This window comes from Ambystoma mexicanum, chromosome 11, assembly GCF_040938575.1.
Source record: "Ambystoma mexicanum isolate Mex_15411 chromosome 11, UKY_AmexF1_1, whole genome shotgun sequence".
In the NCBI taxonomy this organism is placed as follows: domain Eukaryota; kingdom Metazoa; phylum Chordata; class Amphibia; order Caudata; family Ambystomatidae; genus Ambystoma; species Ambystoma mexicanum.
In genome coordinates, this window is record NC_090934.1 from 213,177,181 (window position 1) to 213,199,179 (window position 21,999).

General features: G+C 44.7%; 1 protein-coding gene across 1 annotated transcript in view; it reads right to left on the bottom strand.

Annotated features, from left to right (window-relative positions):
• The window catches only part of LOC138503273 (uromodulin-like), a 133,470-nt gene that overhangs the window by 88,680 nt on the left and 22,791 nt on the right, over window positions 1-21,999 (bottom strand). Inside the window, exons 3-5 of the mRNA XM_069622876.1 lie at window positions 10,965-11,164; window positions 9,904-10,055; window positions 5,613-5,858 (exon numbers count right to left, since the gene is read on the bottom strand). Of these exons, the coding sequence (XP_069478977.1) occupies window positions 5,613-5,858; window positions 9,904-10,055; window positions 10,965-11,164 (598 nt within the window). The remainder of the gene's footprint in view (window positions 1-5,612; window positions 5,859-9,903; window positions 10,056-10,964; window positions 11,165-21,999) is intronic.

Consider the following 21,999-nt stretch of genomic DNA (forward strand, 5'->3'; position numbering starts at 1 on the left):
CTTGGTGAATGGTGCCCCCACCTGGGAATTCTGACCGTAGTCTGTATAGAACAGTAAAAGTAGAGCTGATGCAGTGGGGGTTAGTAGCTTCAGAGAACACAAACAGGGGGCTTAAATGGAGGTAAGTTTAAAGGAAGAATGCTAGTAGTTGTGATTGCTTGGGTGCATTTAGTTAGAGCCAAAGTAGATCTTAGAAGCGGATTGCAGAAAATTAGAAGGGTCAATTCCAAGGTATCTGAAGAGGAAGGGAATATATACATGAGGGAAGTGTGATGAATCCTGCGGAGTCCTCATAGAAACCCTGCCTAAAGTCTCATCCCAGGTGTCCAGGGGAGGGCAGCCGCTACCTGATCCTAACCCTGGGGGTGGTATTAGCCGGGAGGATCTCCTGGGAGGAGAAGAGACCCAAGGAAACAGGATGACTCGGTTAGGAGAGACGCAGTATTCATCTTCGTCAGAAGGGGAGATGTCCATGATGCCGGAATATCTCATGGCTTGTCGTCAAAGTGAGGCTTTCCTTTTTAAAACTACCCACTTTGGTAATAGTAAGAACGGTTACGATCAACATGGGAGTGATATATATAAAAAGCAGAGCCTTAATCCCTTGGCTTCTGATGAATATTATTCCCCTTTTAGTCCAAACAAATCATTAACCTCTCCACAATCCTCCCTAAAGGTGTGTTTACTAAACAGAGTCAATGAATTAAAGTTGAAGATTGTATTTGTGAAACAAAAAGGAAGCAGAACATTGTGGACGTCAAGTCCCACACTGCTCTAATTAATGGGACGAGGAAGAGGGGCTCAGAGGCAATGAACTGCAGTGTGCAGTTAAATGATCTTAATGACCCACACCTGAGCCGGACATTTAGGTATTTAAGGCTCCCTCCGGTGCAGGCCATTAGAACAAGAAGGTGGAGCAGTAGTGGGCCTCAGTTGCAGCAGCAGAAGCAAAAAACTCAACATGCCAGAGCCGCCGCTGTTGTGGAAGTGGAGTTCGGTCCTGAGAGGGTCTTGGGAGTAGAACCCCCGAGCTGCAGAGGTCATGCAGCGGGAAGCAGTATTCAGATTGGCTGTCCTGTGGGAGAGGAGAGCTTATTTTATCTTAATAAAACTTGTAGAGCGCAGCATAAGCATAAAGGCATCTTGCCGCTAAGCTAAGGGAGGTCTGTCCAATCCACAGGCAAAGATCTAAAACAGGAAAATCTTAAGTGCTCGACGGAACAATGAATGAGATTCAGTGCTACGCAGAAGGAAAGGAAGCTGGTTCCAGCCTTTTGCAGCAGCCACCGAGAAAACACGCCCACCCATACGGGCAAGCCTGACCCTCAGCGGCTGTATAGTCTTCAGATCTTGTGAACAAAGAGGCCTGGAAGGTATATACAAACCAAATATATTCAGAAGCAATTCGGCACCTAATCCGTCGAAGGCCTTGTGTACTATGCACAGTGCCTTGAACCTAATACGTTGCTTAACAGGGAGCCTATGGAGATGCTGCAATGGAGGGGTCATATGGACATCCCAGGGAGGGCAATGAACAACACTGGCAGCCGAATTTTGCAGCAGCTGGAGGCGCCGCAAAAGATATTTTGGAAGAGCCAAGTAGATGGCACTTTTATGCACCTGGTCCCAGTGGCTGGCAAGCACTGGAGTTCTGGAGGAGCATGCTAAGCTCCTTTTACAAGCGGCGCGTACCACGGGAAAGCGACAGAGGCTGTCCACAGCTGAGGCAGCAGCAGCGGTTTGAACACACACGTGTGAAGAAACCGGTGAGTTTGTCTGTAGTAGGTAACCCCAGAACGCTCTATAGTCTAACACAGACCGCTAGTGATTATTTTGAATGCTGAACTAATGCAAAACGAAAAGGGGGCAATATTGCAGCAAGATATCAACTCTTATTTCCAAAGTAAAGCAGAGGCAATATTTGGCAAGCATATAGCCCACATTAGCAATGTAACAAGGTAACAACATTACAAAGAGATGGTAACACATTTTCCCAGAGTGAGGAAGAGGCCATAGTTAGTCCACCCACCACCAAGCAGTGCCTAAGCCAAAGAAAGGCCAATGTGATAAAGAGATATTGTCAGCAGTAGTATGATGTGAAAGTGAGAGATAGAGTGGCAGGAGAGAAGCCTTCCTTATAAGAACTATCAAGGGGAGAGTAAAATAACCTGCATTGCCTATGGCAGATAAATCAGTGGAACAAACAGCACCAATGTGTATTGTGTCTTCACGGATGAAGTTGTGAATATTAATGTCATTGAAAGTCAAGGGCTTATATTAAAAGTGTGAAGCAAGCCTTCCCACAGAGTGCTTGTAGCAGTGTTGTAGGCTGTCCAGTCATTTGGTCGAAAGACATTTGGTCGAAAGACAAATGGTCGAATTTTTTTTTTATTTATATATATATTTTTTAGGTTTTCGTTTAGGGAAAAACGGGTTTTTTTGAAAAAAAAGGGAGTTGAGGGGGGACCCCCCAAAAAAAAAAAAAAAAAAGTGAAAATAGAAAAAAAAAAACATTCGACCATTTGGCTTTCGACCAAATGGTGTCGACCATTTGTCCTGTCCACCTTTTTTTTTCAACCAAATGACTGGTAACCGTTTTGTAGCAGTGTTATGAGTTTTCGTCCTGGCAGGGGACCAGGACAGGGATTGTAAATGGTAGTCCTGGCAAGTTAGTGGACCAGGAAGAAGACATTGAAGTACTACGTTGTGGTTGAAGGTTGTGAAGGAAAGGAAGTACAAGACCGCTGTTGTCTTTGATGAACTGTGGTAAAAACCATCTTGAACAAAACTATTGTTTGAAGTATTTCATTTTCAAGGAGAAAGCCATTCTGACAAACTATTGTTGTGAAGTGAAACCAGAAGAATTGTGGAAGTATGTTGTTTTCAAGGAGAAAGCCATTCTGACAAACTATTGTTGTGAATCAAGAAGAATTGTTGAATTCCTTATTTTCTAAGAAAGAGAAGTCACATTGTGATATTGATCATCATTTTGAGGAGAAAATACTTTTCTTTTCCTATTGTGGAAACGCTGTCAAGTGCCAAGCGAAAGACTTTTGGAGTAAAAAGAACGTGGCTATACAAAAGGTAAACTTTCTTATTTGGAACTTTGATTGAAAATCCTGCTTTGAATCTGGGGAAGGTGATCCGACCCCCGGCTATAGGGATATAATGTTATCAAGTTCATGTTGAGTATAATTGTTATTTTCGGTAAACCTTAATTGCCATATTCTACCTTTATGAGTTTTATGTATGTCTAAGTGTGAGGGACAGATTCCTTTTATTAGAGTGTTTTCCTTTAGTCTTTATTTTGATAGGTAGGGAAATCCTCTTTAGGTTAGGAATAGTGAGGTGTTTGTCAGGTTCCATGTAATAATGTCGCCACAAAAATCTCGCCATGCAAAAATATCACCGAAAAAATGCCGTTTTTTTGTGGCAACATTATTGCATAGAACATGCGGGGGACACCCCTGCAACCCCCAAACCTTTTTGTTTTTCTTTTTTGCCCCTGTCCCCATATATATGGTCACCCATATAATATCGCCACTACCTTTTCCCGGCGATATTATTTACGGCGACCATATATATGGGGATAATATTACCTGATACCGTTTGTCACACCCTTTTGAGTAAATAAGATGGCTACATGTGGAAAAACCTTTACCAAGTTGTCCGCCCTCACATTTCTGATCCCTCACAGTAGTTTCAGAGTGATAAATAGGTATTACTAAAAAGTAGTGCGTGGCTGTGTGATGGACTATGAATGTGTTCAAGCGTACCCTTGAAGCATGTCTGGTTTAATTCCCCAGGAGAATGCTCAATATCTCACACAGAAAAAGCACCATATTAATAATTCTGTGACTTCCAAGACCCGTGGCCAAGTCCAGGATAGACTGTGTAAAATGTCAAAGTAGACAGAGCAAAAAGGTAAGTAGAGAGGGATGGGCCATATGCATATATGTCTTTGGCTCAGGCTGTGAGCCTTCTTTCTGTAATGCCAGGGTGTCATTGTTAGACTGGGTTTGTTGAAACCGTGTGCAAGGAAATAGGAGGGAAAACAACCTTCAACTTACTCCAGAGGCCCTGAAACAATGCATAATGGGAACAGTAGAGAGAACACTCTTCCGCTTACTCCCTAGGCTCCAAATAGCCACAGGCTGCGAATTTCTATAGACAGGACAGCTAGGAAGAACTGCAGGCACTTTAAAATGGTGGTGGCTTCGGAATTGTGTCTCTGTTTCCTGGACTGTGCTGCATGGAAGAGCTTGAGGCCTTCTATGAGCTTTATGGGGAAGCAAGTATTGGTGTCGGAGTCAGCAGTACTCTTGGGCTAAGGCTGGGCTCTTCTGGGAGGTAATCTGCATAATCCAACTTTGTCTACCATTCTCAACCAGTCCTGCACCTAAGATCTCCAATGATAAAAAAAAAGAGAAGTAGGGAGTTCTTAGGTCCAACAGGAGTGTAGAGTCTACTTACAAGCTTAGATTTAGAGGTGTACTTTGGGTGTTAGGGCCCTTTTGCTGATGTGAATGCCACTTATGTGTACACCACACCAAACCTAAGAAAGCATAGCATTTCAAAGCAGGGCAGTGCATAGCATAGATTGCATAGGGTAACATAAGACAAGTAAGTAGCAAAAACATGGTGCATAGCATACCAAACAAATAAGAACGTAACTCAGCATTTAGCATTTCCAAAATACCATGTTAGAGTGGAGAGGGTAAATATGAACAGGGATAATCCCAGCACATAATAGAGACTGTAACATGGCTAGAAAGACATGTGTCTGTCTTCCTCTCTTCCTCTCTCTCTCTCGCTCCATTTCCCCCTCCCACCCACCCTTCTTCACTCCCTCCATCCATCCCGCTTCCTCTCTCCCTGCCTCAGGACTCTGCACTGTTCAGCAGACAAACCAGACCCACACCATCCGTGATGCTAGCTCACCTAAGAAACCATACATATCCATGAGTGTGAACTGTTCCAAATGACAAACAAGGGAGACCACGTTCTACAGACTGCTCAATACACAAACCAGATACTCCTCACCCCACTGGACTGTTTATCAAATAGACCAGAGACACCCATCCAAACGATTCAAAGGGCATCTCTTAGAACACTACGTCTCTGATCTGTCCAATAGACATTGCAGAAACAAATACCCCTTCTAACTATTTAACAGGCAAAATCAAGGTAATCATTTATCATAACACTTCACCCGAGAAAACAATAGCACTTCTTTCCCTCGAACCGAGAGTGACCAATCAAACTAAGGTCACCTTTTTATAATCTAAGTACCTCTGAAGGTAAATCCCACACCAACCCCTCTCTTCTATAGACCATATAAATCAATATTCCACCACGTAAGAGCACGCGGAGACAGTTGTGTTACTCAAAGACTTAAAACAACTATTAGATCAGGGACATCACACTTGAACCCCTGTTGATTCCCCTCTAAGTGATCTCACCCAGAATTTAATTCCATACCTCTCTTCCCAGTGTTGCCAGAGAAATCAGAAACACACATTAAACTGTCTACCTTGCATATTTCAGCTTGAAAGGAAGAGTCTTGGTGTGTTCCTTCAGGCACAGAGGCAAAACGTATGTTTGATTCATACCTGTTTCGGATGAAGAAATGTTTTTTGGTGTCCTCAGAGTTACCCGATGAAGTCGCGAAGCAATTTCTCATCAGGACAACAGCAGGCACGCCAATGGCATCCTGGATATATGCCCCAACGTAAACAGGTAGGCCACGGGGCACAGCAAGCTCATCCTGTTGAAATGGCTCTGTGAACTGGACGTTCTTAAAAAGGGACAGCTTGAGAGTGAGTTGCCCCAGATTTGGCACCATCACGGCCAGAGCACTGCAGGTAGAACCAAAAGAGATATCAAAAGATATTGTTACAGGTTTCTAACACTTCAAATGGTCATGAAGATTAAGAGGACTCATTTGCTTGGGTGCTGAGTTTAAGTAGTTGGCACATTACCTTATTTCAGGGATGGTGGGCAGAGAGGGGTCAGTAAAAGCAATAAAGCAAAATGAAACTTACCTGCAAATGGGACACAAATCCCACTCTTTGATTAGACTGAACTCTGGTACTTTTAGAGGCATCAAAAAAAGACCATTACTCAATCAAGTTACAACGCTGATAAAGTGCATTTCTCAACAACCTGCTACCTGTAGCCATCTGTTAGTATTGCCCCCCAGTGGTTTCCAGAGTTTATTGATGTCCTGCAACAGAGAGTTGTACTGACTCAAACAAACACCGGGTACATTTTCATTTTACATTTTCATTAGGGTTGAACAAGTATCTCAAAGAGCCTAAGCAAAGATGGACAACCTCCTGTGAAGGCATCATGAGTAAGACACAGGCTCAAGTTTTCTTTATAAAACTTTATTTTAACGTAAATGTCAGGATGGAATAAGGCCTAACTTGCCCTATGCTAAGGTGGGACTTCCCTACCTAAAGAAACTAAGGATAGTCTGCGTCATGAAGTCCAAATCAAAAGTCAGTCTGTGTCCAACACCTATACTTGCCCTCACAATAAAGGCATACAATGTGTAAGGATGTCAGCATCACAATTAATAGTGTAAAAAAAAGGTTCTAAGCTTCTTCCAGCTCTTGGTATGTAATCAGCTCCCCTTCCCCAAGTCCATAACAGTTCACAAAGTATTGGGGTTCCTTTCCCCAAGAGTTCAAATCTTCCAGCTTTTCAAAACAACGCAGTTCCTTGGGACACTTCCCAATTCTCTTGTCATCAATACTTTTCACTGGTTCCCCAAAATAGTTCTGTCTCTTGACTTCGAAATCATTTGAGCAACTGTGGCAAAACACAAGCTTCCTTATAATCACTTTCATGGGCTTCTTTCAAAAGGGCCACTCAGTCTAGGGGCAATTGTCAGCCCACAGGGTCCGCCCATTACAGTTCACGCAACCGTTACCCTTTCTCATCTGATTTTCATCAATAAACGTCCGCTGCTTTCTCTTCACAGAGAAGATTGTTCTTTTCATTAGGATGATATTCTTGCAACCCTTTACCGTGGCTAGTTTGGCCACTATTCACTTTGTTTAACTTTCTTTACTGTTCTGGCTCTTGCCAATACACGTTTCCTCTTAACCTGCAGTTCCTTGTACACTTTGCTTGTGTCGATTCTTGTTTCTCCTCTCACACCCTTCTTGGGCTTCTATTGGCTTTACCAACACTTGTACCTCAACTAATTCTCTCATTGGTATTTGTCACTTGTATCACCTTGCTTTCATCCCATTCAAACATGCTCATTACTTGCTTTGGCTCTGTGTGGCATTCAGAAATGCTTCATTACATTTAGAAAAGTTCATCACTTGCTTTGGCTCTGTACGACATTCAGTAATGCTTATAATGGGGCTCATTCGAATCTGGCGGGTAACCAAGCCGGTAAAACCGGCACGCTGCAGGCGGACCCGTAGTGATTTACCAGCGCCGGACTTGCCGGATTAGCCCTGGTGGTCCGGTAAATCCGGCCTGGCAATTCTGTCAATCCCCATTCCAGTGGAGTCCCATTCGACTCCACGGAAATGGGGACTACGGAAGCAACGGCACCGTTTACAATGGTGCCGGTGCTTCCGTGAAACTCTGTGGGCGGGTGCCCTTCGGCCCACCAGGTCTGACCTGGTGGGCGGGACGGCACCCGCTCGCAGAACATGTAGTTTTCCGGTCCGGAAACAACAGTGCTGGCAAGCTTACCAGCACCATTGTTTCTTGACAAACTTGTAATGAGGGCCAATGTCTCTCAATTCGTTCGCCATTCAAAATCAACTGTTTCGGAGTTCAAAAGTGTTTGAAACTACTTTCAGTTTGTTAGAGATTTTAAAGCACTCGTTTCAACATTCAGAAGTTCTTAAGACAATTTCCAGTTCTTTTGATATGCAAAGAATTCTTGCTTCAGGTTCCCTGAGTTCCCCCGGTATAAGTTTTCCTGTTTACACTCACCGGATTCAATCGGCAGCTTCAGTTGGCTTTGTTGCGCTCCTCTTCCTGAGTTCGGCTTCCAATAACTCTGCTCTTCCTTCGCGGAGGTCGAAGAAAGCACTGCAGGCCCTCCGGGAGGTTCATGGTGACTGGAATGCTTCGGGGCCCCACAGCTCCTGATTGCGCCCGACACGGAAGGTGTGCAGGTCTTCCAGATCTTCTCTGGGCCTGCCTCGGCCCTGTCGTCCCTTGTCCTTGCTCAACACAGCTTCCAGCACCCATGCCTCCCACTCCCGGCTCTCCGGCCCGCCTCTCTCCAGCTCCAGTCGGCAGCAAGCTCCAGCCTGCTGTGTCTGTCACTCTCTGTGTAGCCCTCACTGTATATCAGTTGGGCTTACACAGTGAACACAGGTGAAGGTCATTTAGTCCAGTTGCCTGGCCAAAGTTAAAGGCACATGCCTAGCTGCTCCAACTGAACTCCTCCATATCCCTCTTCTTCATCTCAGTAGAAGCATGGTGTTTAGGGAGGTTTGCATTATCCAAATGAGGATGTGTCCTCCTAGTTGGTCTTCTTTTTGTCCCAGTATTAAAGTGGTATTTTTGAGGGAAATTTTGTAGGGGAGAAAGGGAAAAGGTTGACAGTAACCTACAAAGGCTGTTGGGACAGAAGGTTCATTTTGAAAAGAGAATGGGGGATACCATGTCTCACCCAAGGATGTCCTCTCCCCACTCGACCAAGATCCATCCACCCAGGTGATCCTCCCTCCCATATCCCCCCCCACGGTCGGAATCCAAAAGTGATGTCCTTTCCCTGGCCACCTGAGAGGAGGATACTGGGGGAAAAGAAGTGAGGACGCCCTCCGGTTCATCACAATCCACAGTACCTAGGATGGAGATTTTGTAAAGTGAGTGGGAGATTTTACAAGCCATATCACAGGTCCTAACAAAGGGGTATTAAACTGTTCGATTTTTTTGTGGGATGGTGCAACAAAAGACAGATTTCATGGGCAGCTAAATAACCTATCAGGAAAACAGGTTGTTTCAGGGGGGTCTAGATGCTGTGTATGGACATGATATCGTGCTTGAGAGGGACAGACTAGTTGGGGGCGTTTAGATACCTTGCATGGTTATGATAACATGCTTGAAGGGGACAGGATGGTTGTGGGGCTCTCAATGCCTTCTATGGATACGGTGGCATGGTTGAGAGGGACTGGCTGGTTGCAGAGGGTCTAGGTGCCTTCTTGATAGCATGATTGAGAGGTACAGGATGTTTCAGGGTTCTCTGTGCCTTGCATGGGTATGATAGCATGCTTGAGAGGGACTGGCTGCTAGTGAGGGTCTTAGATTCCCTGTCTGAGGATGATAGCATGCTTGAAAGGAACAGGGTTGTTGGACATGGGTCTCCTGGATTATTTTTGCATTTGAGGGAGGTAAAGGCTTTTGGGGTCCTTGATTTCCTGTAGCAAAGTAGCGTACCTGGCATTCACAGTCTGGATAGACCCTGGATAAATGCCATAAGTATAATTCATGTCTGGAAAAGAAAGTCAGGCTGGACCCTCTGCATGGCAACATTCCAATATGGGAAAAGCTGGTTAGAACCTGGATTCTCTGTATGTTCTAGTAACCTATGTGGGAGGCACATGCAGGGTGGGCACTGGAATACAAAGATTCCACAACAGATGTGTTCCCTGACTGCAACAATCTCTCTGTGTTTTGGGGAATTTAAGACTCGATGGACCAAAGGGTTTAGCTCTGGCTATAACTCATATTCAATGGTGAAACCTGAATAGCTGTAGAAGACCATGCAGAGCAATGAGTGCACAAGCCCCTCTGCAGTAGTTGTGTTCAACTCCTGAGTTTGATGGATGTATGATACCAGCATCCAAGCCAGAGATCCTAACTTGAGCTACATGTACATACCCTTCCCTCCTGCTTCAAGGCACACCAATAGGAAAGTACCTCTCAACAGCATTTCCAGATAGCTCAGAGCTCAGCTGCATGTTGAGGGTTCGGTTGCAGGACACAGAGATGTTCATGTTGTCCTCAGCATGGCCATTTGCTGCGGTCAGCTTGATGACGTTGGAGAATGAGACTTGCATTTCATTTGTTCTCTGGAGAAGGAAGGAGGAGCGTATGATCAGACAGATTGGCTTTTCCCCAGCCACATCACATCTCTGACCCAACACATCACTTCCCACTATACAATATCCTTCAACACCACATATTACTACATCCATTCAGCCAGAGTCCAGATATTCAAACTTCACCAAATTCACACCTTCCCAAAAATTGCCATCCAAACCCAACACATTGACCCTACTAAACCATAAGCCACTGTACATCCAAAACCCCATCTAACCAATCATTCAACTATACCTGAATGAGTGCTAGGTTCTCCATAATGCTTCCTCCTGCACACATCCCAGCAGGCTTCATGAACCCATAGTCCTAGAGTTCTCCCAGGTTAAGCGTTGTTTGCCTATAACAGCTGTCTACTCCAGTACTCTTTTGGTAATTGATTCCCTGTTAGGGGGAATCTTAAGGACTGGTGAGACTGATGGCATGGTGCTTGATTGGTAAACAACCCACACCATCACTACAGTGTGGTAGGCATGCTGGAATGAGTCAGGGATTGAACATCACTGCACTCACAGGGTGGAAGGTGTTGTTGAGATTTCCATGAGAGGCCAGTACACATCATGCCACCCCATACCACAATCTACCAAATCCAACAACATCCCATTTGCCCAATCAACTCTAGCACAGGAAACTACTTTTCCATGCCCAGACATACCCCACCACACTGAGTAGCTTTATTTTACATATACTATGAATCAACCCAAATGGCTAGACTTCGCCTTCCTTATACACATGTATTTCCACATTCCATAACTCCTAGGTCGTCGACAGCACACGCAAAATCTGATCAGGTTAAACACAATGCTACATTCCACTGCATATGTGGGCACAAATCCAGTTTGCTAATGAGATATCACACTACACCTAATTCCCAAGCTCACCACTGCACTGGTTCCACACTGCATGAAGCCGGAGACCACATTGATGGTGCTTAAGGTCCCCCCGTAGCCTCTCTGTCCCACACAGGCCGGATCAGCAAAGTGCGCAGTACTGCTTTGGAGCCCCAGCGCCTCAAGCTTGCACCGGCTTAAGGATGCCATCAGCTTGTTACCCCCACAGGACACTGTTGCATGAATAGGACCTGCAAGAGAAAGCCCAAGGCATACTTAGACTTCAAGTTAGGAGCAAAGTGTTCTTCAATGTTGTTTTCATCTTGTGCTGTGCATCCTTAGCATTTCCCCCTCAATGCCTTAGCTTTCGGTTCTAGTGACAGAAAGCATGGAACAGTGTTGGGCAGGGATTGTCTGATCTCAGCACAGAAAACCACATTAAACACTATAATATCGTGGAACTTAGGACTTCCAAGGTCTACCCACACATATCCCACATGGTGCCTTCCACACAAGAAGGACACTGACACAAAGAAGTATGGAGGATGACTTTATTCCTCATACTCCTGTCTTGTACTCCCCAGCTCCTCCCCTTCCTCCACCTTACATCCCATGGAGTGCCCTCCCTCTTCAACTTGCACTCCTCACGTGATACCCACCTTGGCTTCACAATACTACAACCTCTCCCTTTATAAATACTGAGTCACTACTTATCACATTTCTTTAATGAGTCTCAGTGGTCGAGTCCTCACCTGCTGTGGTCACTCAGTGCGGTCTTCGTACACTATCTCGGTGTTGTGCCTTCCCCGAACCTCCTAGGTGTCACTTGCTGACTCTTCTCCATCTCCTTCATAAGAGGCATTGAACTCCTTGCGATCTGTGTTCCTGTATTTTGACTACTTCCCCATCCTTCCTGTCATACTTTTAAAGTGTGAGGAAGCACTTGTTACTTGGTGTCATCCATCATCTGCTATTACCATGGACCCTTTCACTTGGGTTATCATCAGGGGTTCAGCTAGAATTGCTGATGAGTGCTTGCAGGTACTTGGTTGTCATACAAGCACCATGTCTCCTGCCTCTAGCTTCGACGTGCTGACCCGTCTTTTGACATCTGCATACGTCTTCATTTTCTCTTTGGCAGTTTTGCCACATGCTCTCATTGTCTCATGTTCTTGCTACTTCTCTTCAGGGTTTGGATGATGAGGTATCCAGGTTCTTATGTTTCATCCAAACATGACCTCCGACGGGGCCTTTCCCGCTGTGCTATGAGGTGTGTTTCTATAGCCTATTAACAGTTGGTAGAGCAGCTGTTCAAAAGGTGTCCCTTTCAGGTGTGCAATCTGAAGTATTCGTTTTATGTTGCTCATGAATCTTTTGACTGTCCCGTTAGCCTGCGGCCATAGTGGGGTAACTCTTTGGTGTTTGAACCCCATGTGTTCTGCAAATGTTCAGAAGTCTTGGCTAGTAATTTGGGTCCTTTTTCCAACTTTACTACACTTGGTATGCCATATGCTGTGAACATTCTGTTGAAGGCCGGGATTAGCCGCTGTGGATCACACTACTTGTGCTTCCAGGAATCGTGAATATTCATGCATAACAACTAAAACATATTGACATAGTAAACTGCTATCTCGTCCCACACCTTTTCCGGTAATTCCGTCATTTGTAGTGGTTCCGGGTGAGTGTGAGTTTTTATGATGCTGCAAGTGGGGCACCCTTTAAGTACTTCCTCCATGTGGTTGTCTAGCTGTGGGAACCAGATCTTTTGTCTTAATTGCATTTTTGTTGACACTATGCCTCGATGCCCTTCATGTGTCGCTCCACTATTGGGCAACAAAGAGCCTCCGGGATGATGATTTTTGTGCCCTTCAGCAGCGGTCCTTCCTCATCCCTCATTAGTAGTAAACTCCTGATGTCACTCTGGACCTCTTGTGTTGTACTCTCCACCACCAGCCTTGTGTGTTTCCAACACCCTGTTTTTAGGCACCCCAATATGATATGAAATGCCTGATCATTTTCAAACTCCTGTGCAATCAATAGACTGTCCACAACATTCAGTGCTGCCTCATGTTCCACGTAGTGGATGTATTGATCCAGCGGGTGTCTCAACAAGAAATCGGCTGGATTGTCTTCTTTCCCTGGGCAATGTATTATTTCGAAGCAGTAATCCTGCAGCTGCAGTCCCCATCTTGCAATGATCGCAGCTCTGATGCATTGGTGGGTGGAGGTGTTTCATTTAGGGCTGCTACCTTTTCTGTGTCTGGCATCATTCACTGTGCTGAGAAGATGTGTTCAAAGAATCAGAGCGTTCTTTTTCTAAACTCACAATTCTCTTCATTAAGCGTGAGGTGGCCTGCTTCTAGGGCCATGCATACCCTTGCTAGTGTGTTGTCATGCTGTTCTTGGTCCTTCCAGAATACCAGGATATCGTTGCTATACTTACATTGTGATTACGTTGTGGATCTCGGCCTGAAAGATCTCTGCTGCAAACAACACCCAAAAACGGAGTCTTATATACCTGTATAAACCCATGGGGTTATGAAGGTTGTGATGAATCTTGACTCTTCACTCAGCTCCAACTGATGATTGCCCTTGTTAAATCCAGCTTTGAGAAGACTTACGCCCCATTCAGTAGGTATATCATATCTGTGATACAGAGGCCGGATGTCTTTCTCTCTATGTGGCCTGGTTTGGTCTTTGCATGTCCACACATACACTGATGGAGTTTGATCCCTTTTTTTGAAATGGGAACAATGGATGATACCCATGGTGTGGGACCTACTACAGGCTCAATGATGTTGTGTGCTGGGAGCTTGTATAGTTCTTCCTCCACCTGATGTTGTATATTCACTGGAATGCCCTGATAATGTTGGGCAACGGGGCAAAGTGATGAGTCTATATGTAGTTGTTTTTGTTTGTTTTTAAGTTTTCTAAGTCCTTTGAACAGTGAAGGGAAAAGCTGTCCCATTCTTTCTGTATTGTCCATATAGTTGTGGGCCATAAATCGATATAATGCGTGTATGAGGCCTATCCCCAGTGCCGCCTTGAAGCTCAAGATGCAGCCGCATTGTGCCACAGCCTCCAGACCATGTATTGGGAGTCTTTTGGACTGTGGCTTATATTTACAGTTAGCTTCGAAATATCCTTTATACAGTAGGGGTGTCTTCGATCGGTAGGGATATATGTATACCTCTTCTAGTTAGAGGTGAGGGGCCCAGGGCCTGAGGTGATGGTTGCCCACTGTTTCAACTAGGAACTCTGCTTGCAGGTAGTTTATTTGCAGTAATAGAGCCAGGCTTGTTCCTTGGCTGTCTGGTTTCCCAGTGGGTAGAGGTAGCTTTTGGGCCTTGGTTCTTCTATGGACGAGCTTGACCCACTGTCTGACGGTGACTGCTCCACCAGGTATCGTATGTGTCGTCTTGACCATCTTGGTTGGCGAGAAGTTGATGGGCGATGGGATCGGCTGTCATTCTTTCTTCCTGTTTTATGTCCTCTCTCCTGGGGATATCCTCATATTGTCTTGTCGGGGTGTTTCAGTGATGTGGTTTTCAGCTCAGCATGCTGTACATAGCTGGCCGATGGCTGCGCATGTTCCCTCATGTGGAATCTCGTACCCACATCTGAAACAGAATTGATCTGTTAGTCCTGGCTGGTGATTGGTCACCATCTTGTTGATCACTGCTGGGTTTGGGCCGGGTATCTTTAGTTTATTCATGGCTTCTGCCTGATGTTCCACTGCTGTGTCCGAGCCTGCCAACCTTAAGATTTCTTCCAGCGTCCTGGGCTTTTGGAGTAGGTGTTTCCTGCATGGTGTTGATTCACATCCTGCAATGATCTGAGAAAGCAGCGCCTCTCATTCGTGTTATTAAATGTGCAATGCGTTATCCTTATCCTAAGGCGCATTACGAAAGTGTCCCTTGCTTCACCCTTGTTCTGTGTCGTGCTGTGGGAAATGTGGCATCCATAGTCCACATTTGGTGTGGCGTGAAGTACTCAGTCAGCGCTGCTTGAAGCCATCTGTAGGAGTCCACCGTATCTTCCGGTAGTTGCTGATGGGTGTTTCCTGTGCTTGGTCTTTTTAATAAATTCTGACTTGTCCATATCAAGGAATGGTGAAAATCTTTGAAGATTTTCTGTATTGGAAGTGTAGCACATCCTGCATTAAGTCTCTCAAATACTCTGGCAAATCACTCATGTATAAATAAAAATGCTGAAGTACCTACATGGACATCCCAGTTGTGGCTGCACATTTCCCTGTTTTATGGGCTCCCAGACCATATCAAACTTGCAAGAATGGGTCGGAGTAAAGTTTGCTTTCCACAAAATAGTCAGTTTGGCCATTTTTACACACCATTTGGGGCCTCATTACGAGTCCAGCGGTAACCCTTCCGGTGTTACCAGCGGGTTGCCGCCAGACTCGTAAAATTGTACCGGTGCCTGACTTCTTGGTGCCACCGGGAGATTACAAGTCCTGCGGCCCGGGAAGCAAGATGCCAGTAAAATGTAAGTCCCCATTCCCATAGAGTCCTAGGGAGTGGGGACTCGGAAGCACCAGCACTGTTGTTAACAGTGCCAGTGCTTTCGTGAAGAGTCTACCTACCGTGGCCATTGCACCCTGTATTGGTCAGACCTGTCTGGGACAGCGGCCACGGCAGGCAACCCCATAGTTTGCTGGTCCGTAAACAAGGGTGCCGGTGAGCTTACCGGCACCCTTGTTTCCAGACCGGCAAACTTGTAATGAGGCCCACAGTTGAAGTCACGGGGAGAGGAACTTTGAACCTTATACAGTGCAAAGATGGTCCTTCAACACTGAAATTAAGGTCCAAATTGAACTTCTACGAAATGACTATGACTGGTTGAATACTTTTGGCAGTTACAGCAGGAAAGGGATCATTTGTATTGACCGAAAATTGAGATTTGGATACACAAATGAGTATTACTTGAGAACTTTGCAACTTATTTGGATGAGAAAAGTTAGGAGAAAAATAAGATTACGCACATTGAGGAAATAGAAACTTGGAGCCCCCCTTAGGCATTAATTCTTATAAAACACTTGCAAAAAGTACTTGTTCTTTGAACGGGTTCTGTGGACAGACATGACAACACTCATCAATTGTTGCAAATCAATGATCCTGTAGGTCGCTCTTCGATTCCCTTATCGCTTGATGTGCCTTGCACTCTGAGGTAAAATGCACTGAGAATGGGCGTGTGTGGCTGGTTGACATAGCCTGGAAAAGACATTGGGGAGAGGCGAGAGTTGGTGTGCTGCTGCATACTGGGTCCTATTGTGCTCTCTCCCCACCTGTTGCCTCACCCTGGAGTGATGCAGTTAGTTGCGATGTAAATATTCCAGAAACTGTGCTTTCTCGGGTTGAGGATCGGTCCTTCTTTGACCACATCGCTGTTTCGCCGATTTCAGGCAACCGTCTCATGTGTGAAATCTAGGGAAAGGGGTGAGGTGTCCAAATGTTATGTAGCCAGTCATGTCTGGGGGATCCTAACAGGTAACCATGCAAAATGTGGTGCTGATTGGTGAAACGGTGTGGAATTGTTTAAGGACCAACACTTCGCCAAGTCACAAACCTGAAAACAAATTTTTACTTGTGCTGAAATCTGGGGAAAGGGGTGACGTCCACATGTCATGTAGCCGGTAATGTCCGTAAGGTCCTAACAGGCAACTATGCAAAATTTGGTGCAGGTTGGTGAAACGGTGTGGATGTTTATACGGAATAACGCTTTGCCAAGCCACAAACCCCCAAACACATTTTGACTTGTGATGAAATCTATGGAATGGGGGTGGGGTGTCCAAATGTTATTTAGCCTGTATTGTCCGGAGGGTCCTAACATGTGACCGTGCAAAATTTGGTGCAGATTGGTGAAACGATGTGGAATTGTATAAGGAACAACGCTTCACCACAAACCCAGCCAACAGGGGTAGTTGCCCTGCGTGGGTGGTATTGTAACAGCAGGGCACCTCATGTTTATGGTTATACCAGAAGGGCTTTCTGGAAGTTGCCACACCTATGTGTGGTTGGACTCTTACACAGCAGCCAGGAGGAAGAAAAGGAAGCATTGAACCATGGTCTGCCAAGACACAGCATCACAGGAGGAGCCATTGTTCAACTGCCCTGCAGTGACTATGGGACTGCATTGGCGGCACGGAGAGTGGCGCTGTGGCCGGGGGGGGAGGGTGGGGGGGGCTTGCACAGGTGGTCTGTTGTGGTCCGTTACCTGGACCGAGGTACTAACTTTGACAGGTAAGCGTGAACTGAACTGTCAAACGCTTTGTTAAGTCTTGCGTTTGAAAACAGAACGTTTTCCAATTGAGGAACGTTTGCCTTTCGAGCCTGCGTGTGCCCGATTGCCATAATAATGCCGGGGAAAGTAACAAACTTAAAATATATAATTTGAGAAACGTGAAACCTGTTACAGTGTAATCATTACATCACACATCATGTTGTGTTGGGCCTGCGAACGTTTCGCTTCCCTGCATTCTCCCGTGCTCGGAATGCAGAAAGGCAGAACGTGAGCGGAGGCAGCGCTGAGGCCGGACTGCGGTAGCCTGCCGGAGACTTCACAATAAATCTCCTGAGAAACTATAAATGTGTCCAGATGTATACTTTGCAACAATGGCGACGAGGATCGTTCCCTAGTGTGTGTGGAAGGAAGAAGTCTCCGACTGGATGCGCACATTATCCTATGATTACGGTGTTTCCCTGTGAATCTATACGAGAAGTTTGACATCGGACACCTCGAGATGGCGATAGTGATGTGAAGAGGTACGGGGGACTGAAGGAAGTACATATAGTTGTCCTGGTACCCTACAATTCACAGTGGCAATTTTTAAGTGTGCGCGTGGGCTGCCAACGGCTATCTGAGCAAGCTGTGCTTGGTTTATTAGAGTAAAGGACCTAACGACGTGAGTGGACGTGCCTCCATATTGAGTATTTTCGGTAGAAACACCATGGCAACCATACAAACAAATGGATACAAGCGCCTCCGTGAAAACGTAATGTTTGATGGTTGTGCATAAGGTGGTTTCAGCAAGAGTGACATTATTAAAGACATTAGCGGCGAGGAAAGAGTCATAATTAGACATTTGCTACAAAGCTGGAGTGAGTTCCATTGTCCTGGCTCTAGGAGTTTGCAGTAATGGTTATAAAAGAGTAATGGAGACTACACAATGAACTTGAAAATGTTTTAAAAAAAAAAAAAAAAAAAAAAAGGGAAGAGAAAAAAGGAGAGAAGCAAACAAATAGAGGACATAAAAACAAAAGACAGACCAGAAAAAAAAACCTGTAGATATATAACACCAGCAGCCATGCAGAGTGTGGTGGCCCCAATGAAATTCCTACCCTTGCCTGGAAATCTGACGAGTCCCTGGGAACAATGGCTAGACAGCTTCCAAGTTTATCTAAGAGCAGTAGGTGGTGCAAAATACAATGACGACGTGAAAGAAGCTACTCTGCTGAATTGCATAGGGGCAGAGGCCTTAAGAATTTTCAGGACTTTGCCAGAACCTAGTTATAATGAACTTGGGGCTGGGGACTCTGCCTCCACTTCAAGGAAATACGAGATTGCTTTGTTAAAATTGAACAAACATTTCGGCAACAAGACAAACATTGTTCTAGAAAGATATAGATTTCTATCCAGGAAACAAGGCAAAAGTGAATCTGTTGACGATTATATCGCAGCCCTTAGAGGACTCATTTCGACATGTGAATTCACTGGTGTGGCTGATGAGTATATGAGGGACCAATTAGTACTACATGTGGCCGACAACCGTATACAGCAACGTCTTTGGCAAGCTAAGAACCCATCTTTAGAACAAGCCATTGAAATTGCGCGGACTTTCGAACTGGGAGAGAAGTGTATGAAGGAGATTCAGAACAAGAACGACAGTGTTGATGTTAAATCTGTACATGTCAACAGTGAAGGGAAATACGAAGGTGATGAAGAAACACTTGTTGCCGCGGTGAAAAAGATAGTAAAGTCAGATTTTACCTCAAATTGGAGACAAAACAGAGAGTCATTTCAAAGATCACAGAACAAATGCTTTAAATGTGGTTGGGCGAAACATGTAAACATTGAGAAAGAATGCCCGGCTCATTCCGTGGAGTGTTACAAATGTGGATATGTGGGCCATTTTGGTAAAGTTTGCCGCAATGTGAGAGGCAGAGGCAGATTCAATTCACGCTATAATAATATGAGAAGCAATGGCCAATGGAACAGAGGATCTATGGCATCAGTGGGGAGAATAGAAGAAGCCTCTACGTCGAATGATCTGGTCGCGATTACCAGTTGTCTAGAAGATAGAGTGCATATACTTACCATTGCCACAACTGGGAATGCTATGGGCTCATGGGTGTCGATGACAATAGATGATACTATGTTGCAAGTGATGGTTGACACAGGATCACCTTATACCATGGTTGATGCAAACACTTTTAGAAATGTGCTGAATATGGACATGAGAAAGCTTCATACGCCTACCGTCAAAGCCACAGGCTATGGGAAAACACCCATAGACATAATTGGATACGCCTGGGTAAAGTTGTGTTTCAAAGGGAGGAAGACCTTTTGTAAACTGTATGTTGCCAAAGAGGGTTACTCAATAGTTGGCTGGTGGGAACAAGCGTCACTAGGGATTAGAATACATCCCGGAGAGGAAGAACCAATAATGAGTGTAGTGAGTACTACTTGTGACTCTGCTGAAGCTTTAGTGAAAAGCTTTCCCAAAGTTTTCAATGACAACATAGGAGCTTTGAAAGGATTTAAGCATCGTATAATATTGAAGAGAGGAGCTGAACCAGTTGTGCATAGAGTACGAAATATCCCCATTGGTACAAGGGAAGCCCTTCAGAAGGAGTTGGATAAATTATGCTCTCATAATATTATTGAGCCGATTGAAAGCTCAGAGTGGCTTTCTCCAATTGTCATTGTGAGGAAGCCTGATGGGACAATCAGGATGTGTGTAGACTTAAGAGACCTCAACAACAACATATGGGTTGACCGACATCCGTTACCCAACATTGGAGAGATGTTAACAACGATGGAACCAGCAAAATTCTTCTCGACTCTAGACCTGTCATCAGCATATCACCAGATTGTACTAGATGATGAATCTAGGCACCTCACATCATTTATAACACCGTTGGGGGCTTATCGATATAAAAGGATGCCATTTGGTTTAGCATCGGCAGCTGCCGTATTCCAGAGACTGATGCAGCACCTGTTTGCGGGTCTAAAAGGTGTACATTATTTTCAGGATGACATCTTAATATCAGCCATGAGTGAAGAAGATCATGATGCCAAACTGTTAGGAGTCCTGCAGATAATTCAACAAAGGGGTCTGACTCTAAAAATAGAGAAATGCAAAATCAAAAGGAAAGAGGTTACGTATTTAGGCCACTGTATCAGTGAAGAGGGCATAAGTCCCAAGGAAGCTCTGATAAACACTATCCTGAAGATCCCTGATCCTACGAATAAAGATCAGCTTAGAAGTCTACTTGGTCTCACTGAATATTACTCCAAATTCGTTGACCATTATGCAGAAAAAACTGTTCACATGAGGAATATGATGACCAAAGGCACGAAATTTGATTGGTCAGTGGAATGTAAGAAGGAATTAGACAATATAAAGAATTTGATTAATAAGGCACCCACACTCAAGATGTTCAACCCTGGTGCCAGAACTGTGTTGTCGGTTGATGCAAGTAATGTTGGTTTGGGTGGAGCTCTGGAACAATTCCATGATGGTTTACTTGTCCCGATAGCTTTTGCTTCGAGAACTTTAAAGGGAGCAGAGAGAAATTATTCTACTATTGAAAAAGAAGCACTAGGCGTCAAATGGATCTTAGAACACTTCAAAGGGCTAATTTGGGGAGTTCCCATTGAATTGAAAACAGATCACAAACCTCTCATCCATGTGCTCAATCCCAAGAACTCTCATTTAACATCACCTCGAATTAGAAGATGGACTTTGATCATTATGCAGTACAATGTGGTTATAAAATATACCCCAGGCAGGTCTAACAAAGTTGCTGACTGTTTTTCCCGGTTGCCTTGTACTGATGAATATCTTGAAGTGCCAAATGATGAGAGTTTGAGTGAGGATCAGAATACGGATTCCATTATTGCACAGATTCATCCTGGTTTCGATAAAGAAGAATGGGTGGCAGCCGCCAATTCAGATCCTGAACAAGAGATGCTAAAAAAGGCTGTAGCGGATGGATGGAAGAATGTACAAGATAATGTTAAGCTATGGGAAAAGATCAAAGACGAAATATCATATGATGACCTATATGTATATCGTGGTGACCATATTGTGCCACCAGTTACGTTGAGGAGAAAAATCATGGACATTGCCCATGAAGGACATATTGGCAGAGATTTGACGAAAAGGAGAGTCAGAGGAACATATTGGTGGCCCAGTATGTGGGGTGATGTGGAGTCACTGGTTAAGGAATGTTCTGCTTGTGCAGCCAGTGATAAAAGCAGACTAATAAGAACCACACCTCTTCAACCTGTAAATGTGCCTAATGCAGTATGGTCTAAACTAGCTATTGATATTGCTGGCCCATATGAAGTGTTAGAACCCATGAAGATATATTTGGTAGTTTTAGTTGATTACACATCAAAGTGGATCGAATGTGGAATCTTGGAAGAATCTGTGTCGACATATAAAATTACAAGATTTTTGGAAGAAATCTTTAGTAGAGAGGGTGATCCACAAGAGCTAGTTTCGGATAATGGCACCCAGTTCGTGTCGCAAGAGATGCAAAAGTTTTTAAATGATAGAGCCATCAAGCATAATACCACAGCTTTGTACCATCCAATGAGCAATGGTCTTGTAGAAAGGATGAATCGCTTTATAAAAGGAACGATTCAACTGGCAATAGCAAATGATCTACCATGGAAAGATACTCTTAAAGAAGCATTAGATACATATAAGGTCACACCTCACTCAGTCACTGGAATAGAACCGTTCACCTTGATGAGGGGTAGAACGGCTAACAATAGACTCAAACCAGCTTGGATGTCGACAGGGAAGAATGTTGACATTAACATGGATGAGATCATGGAG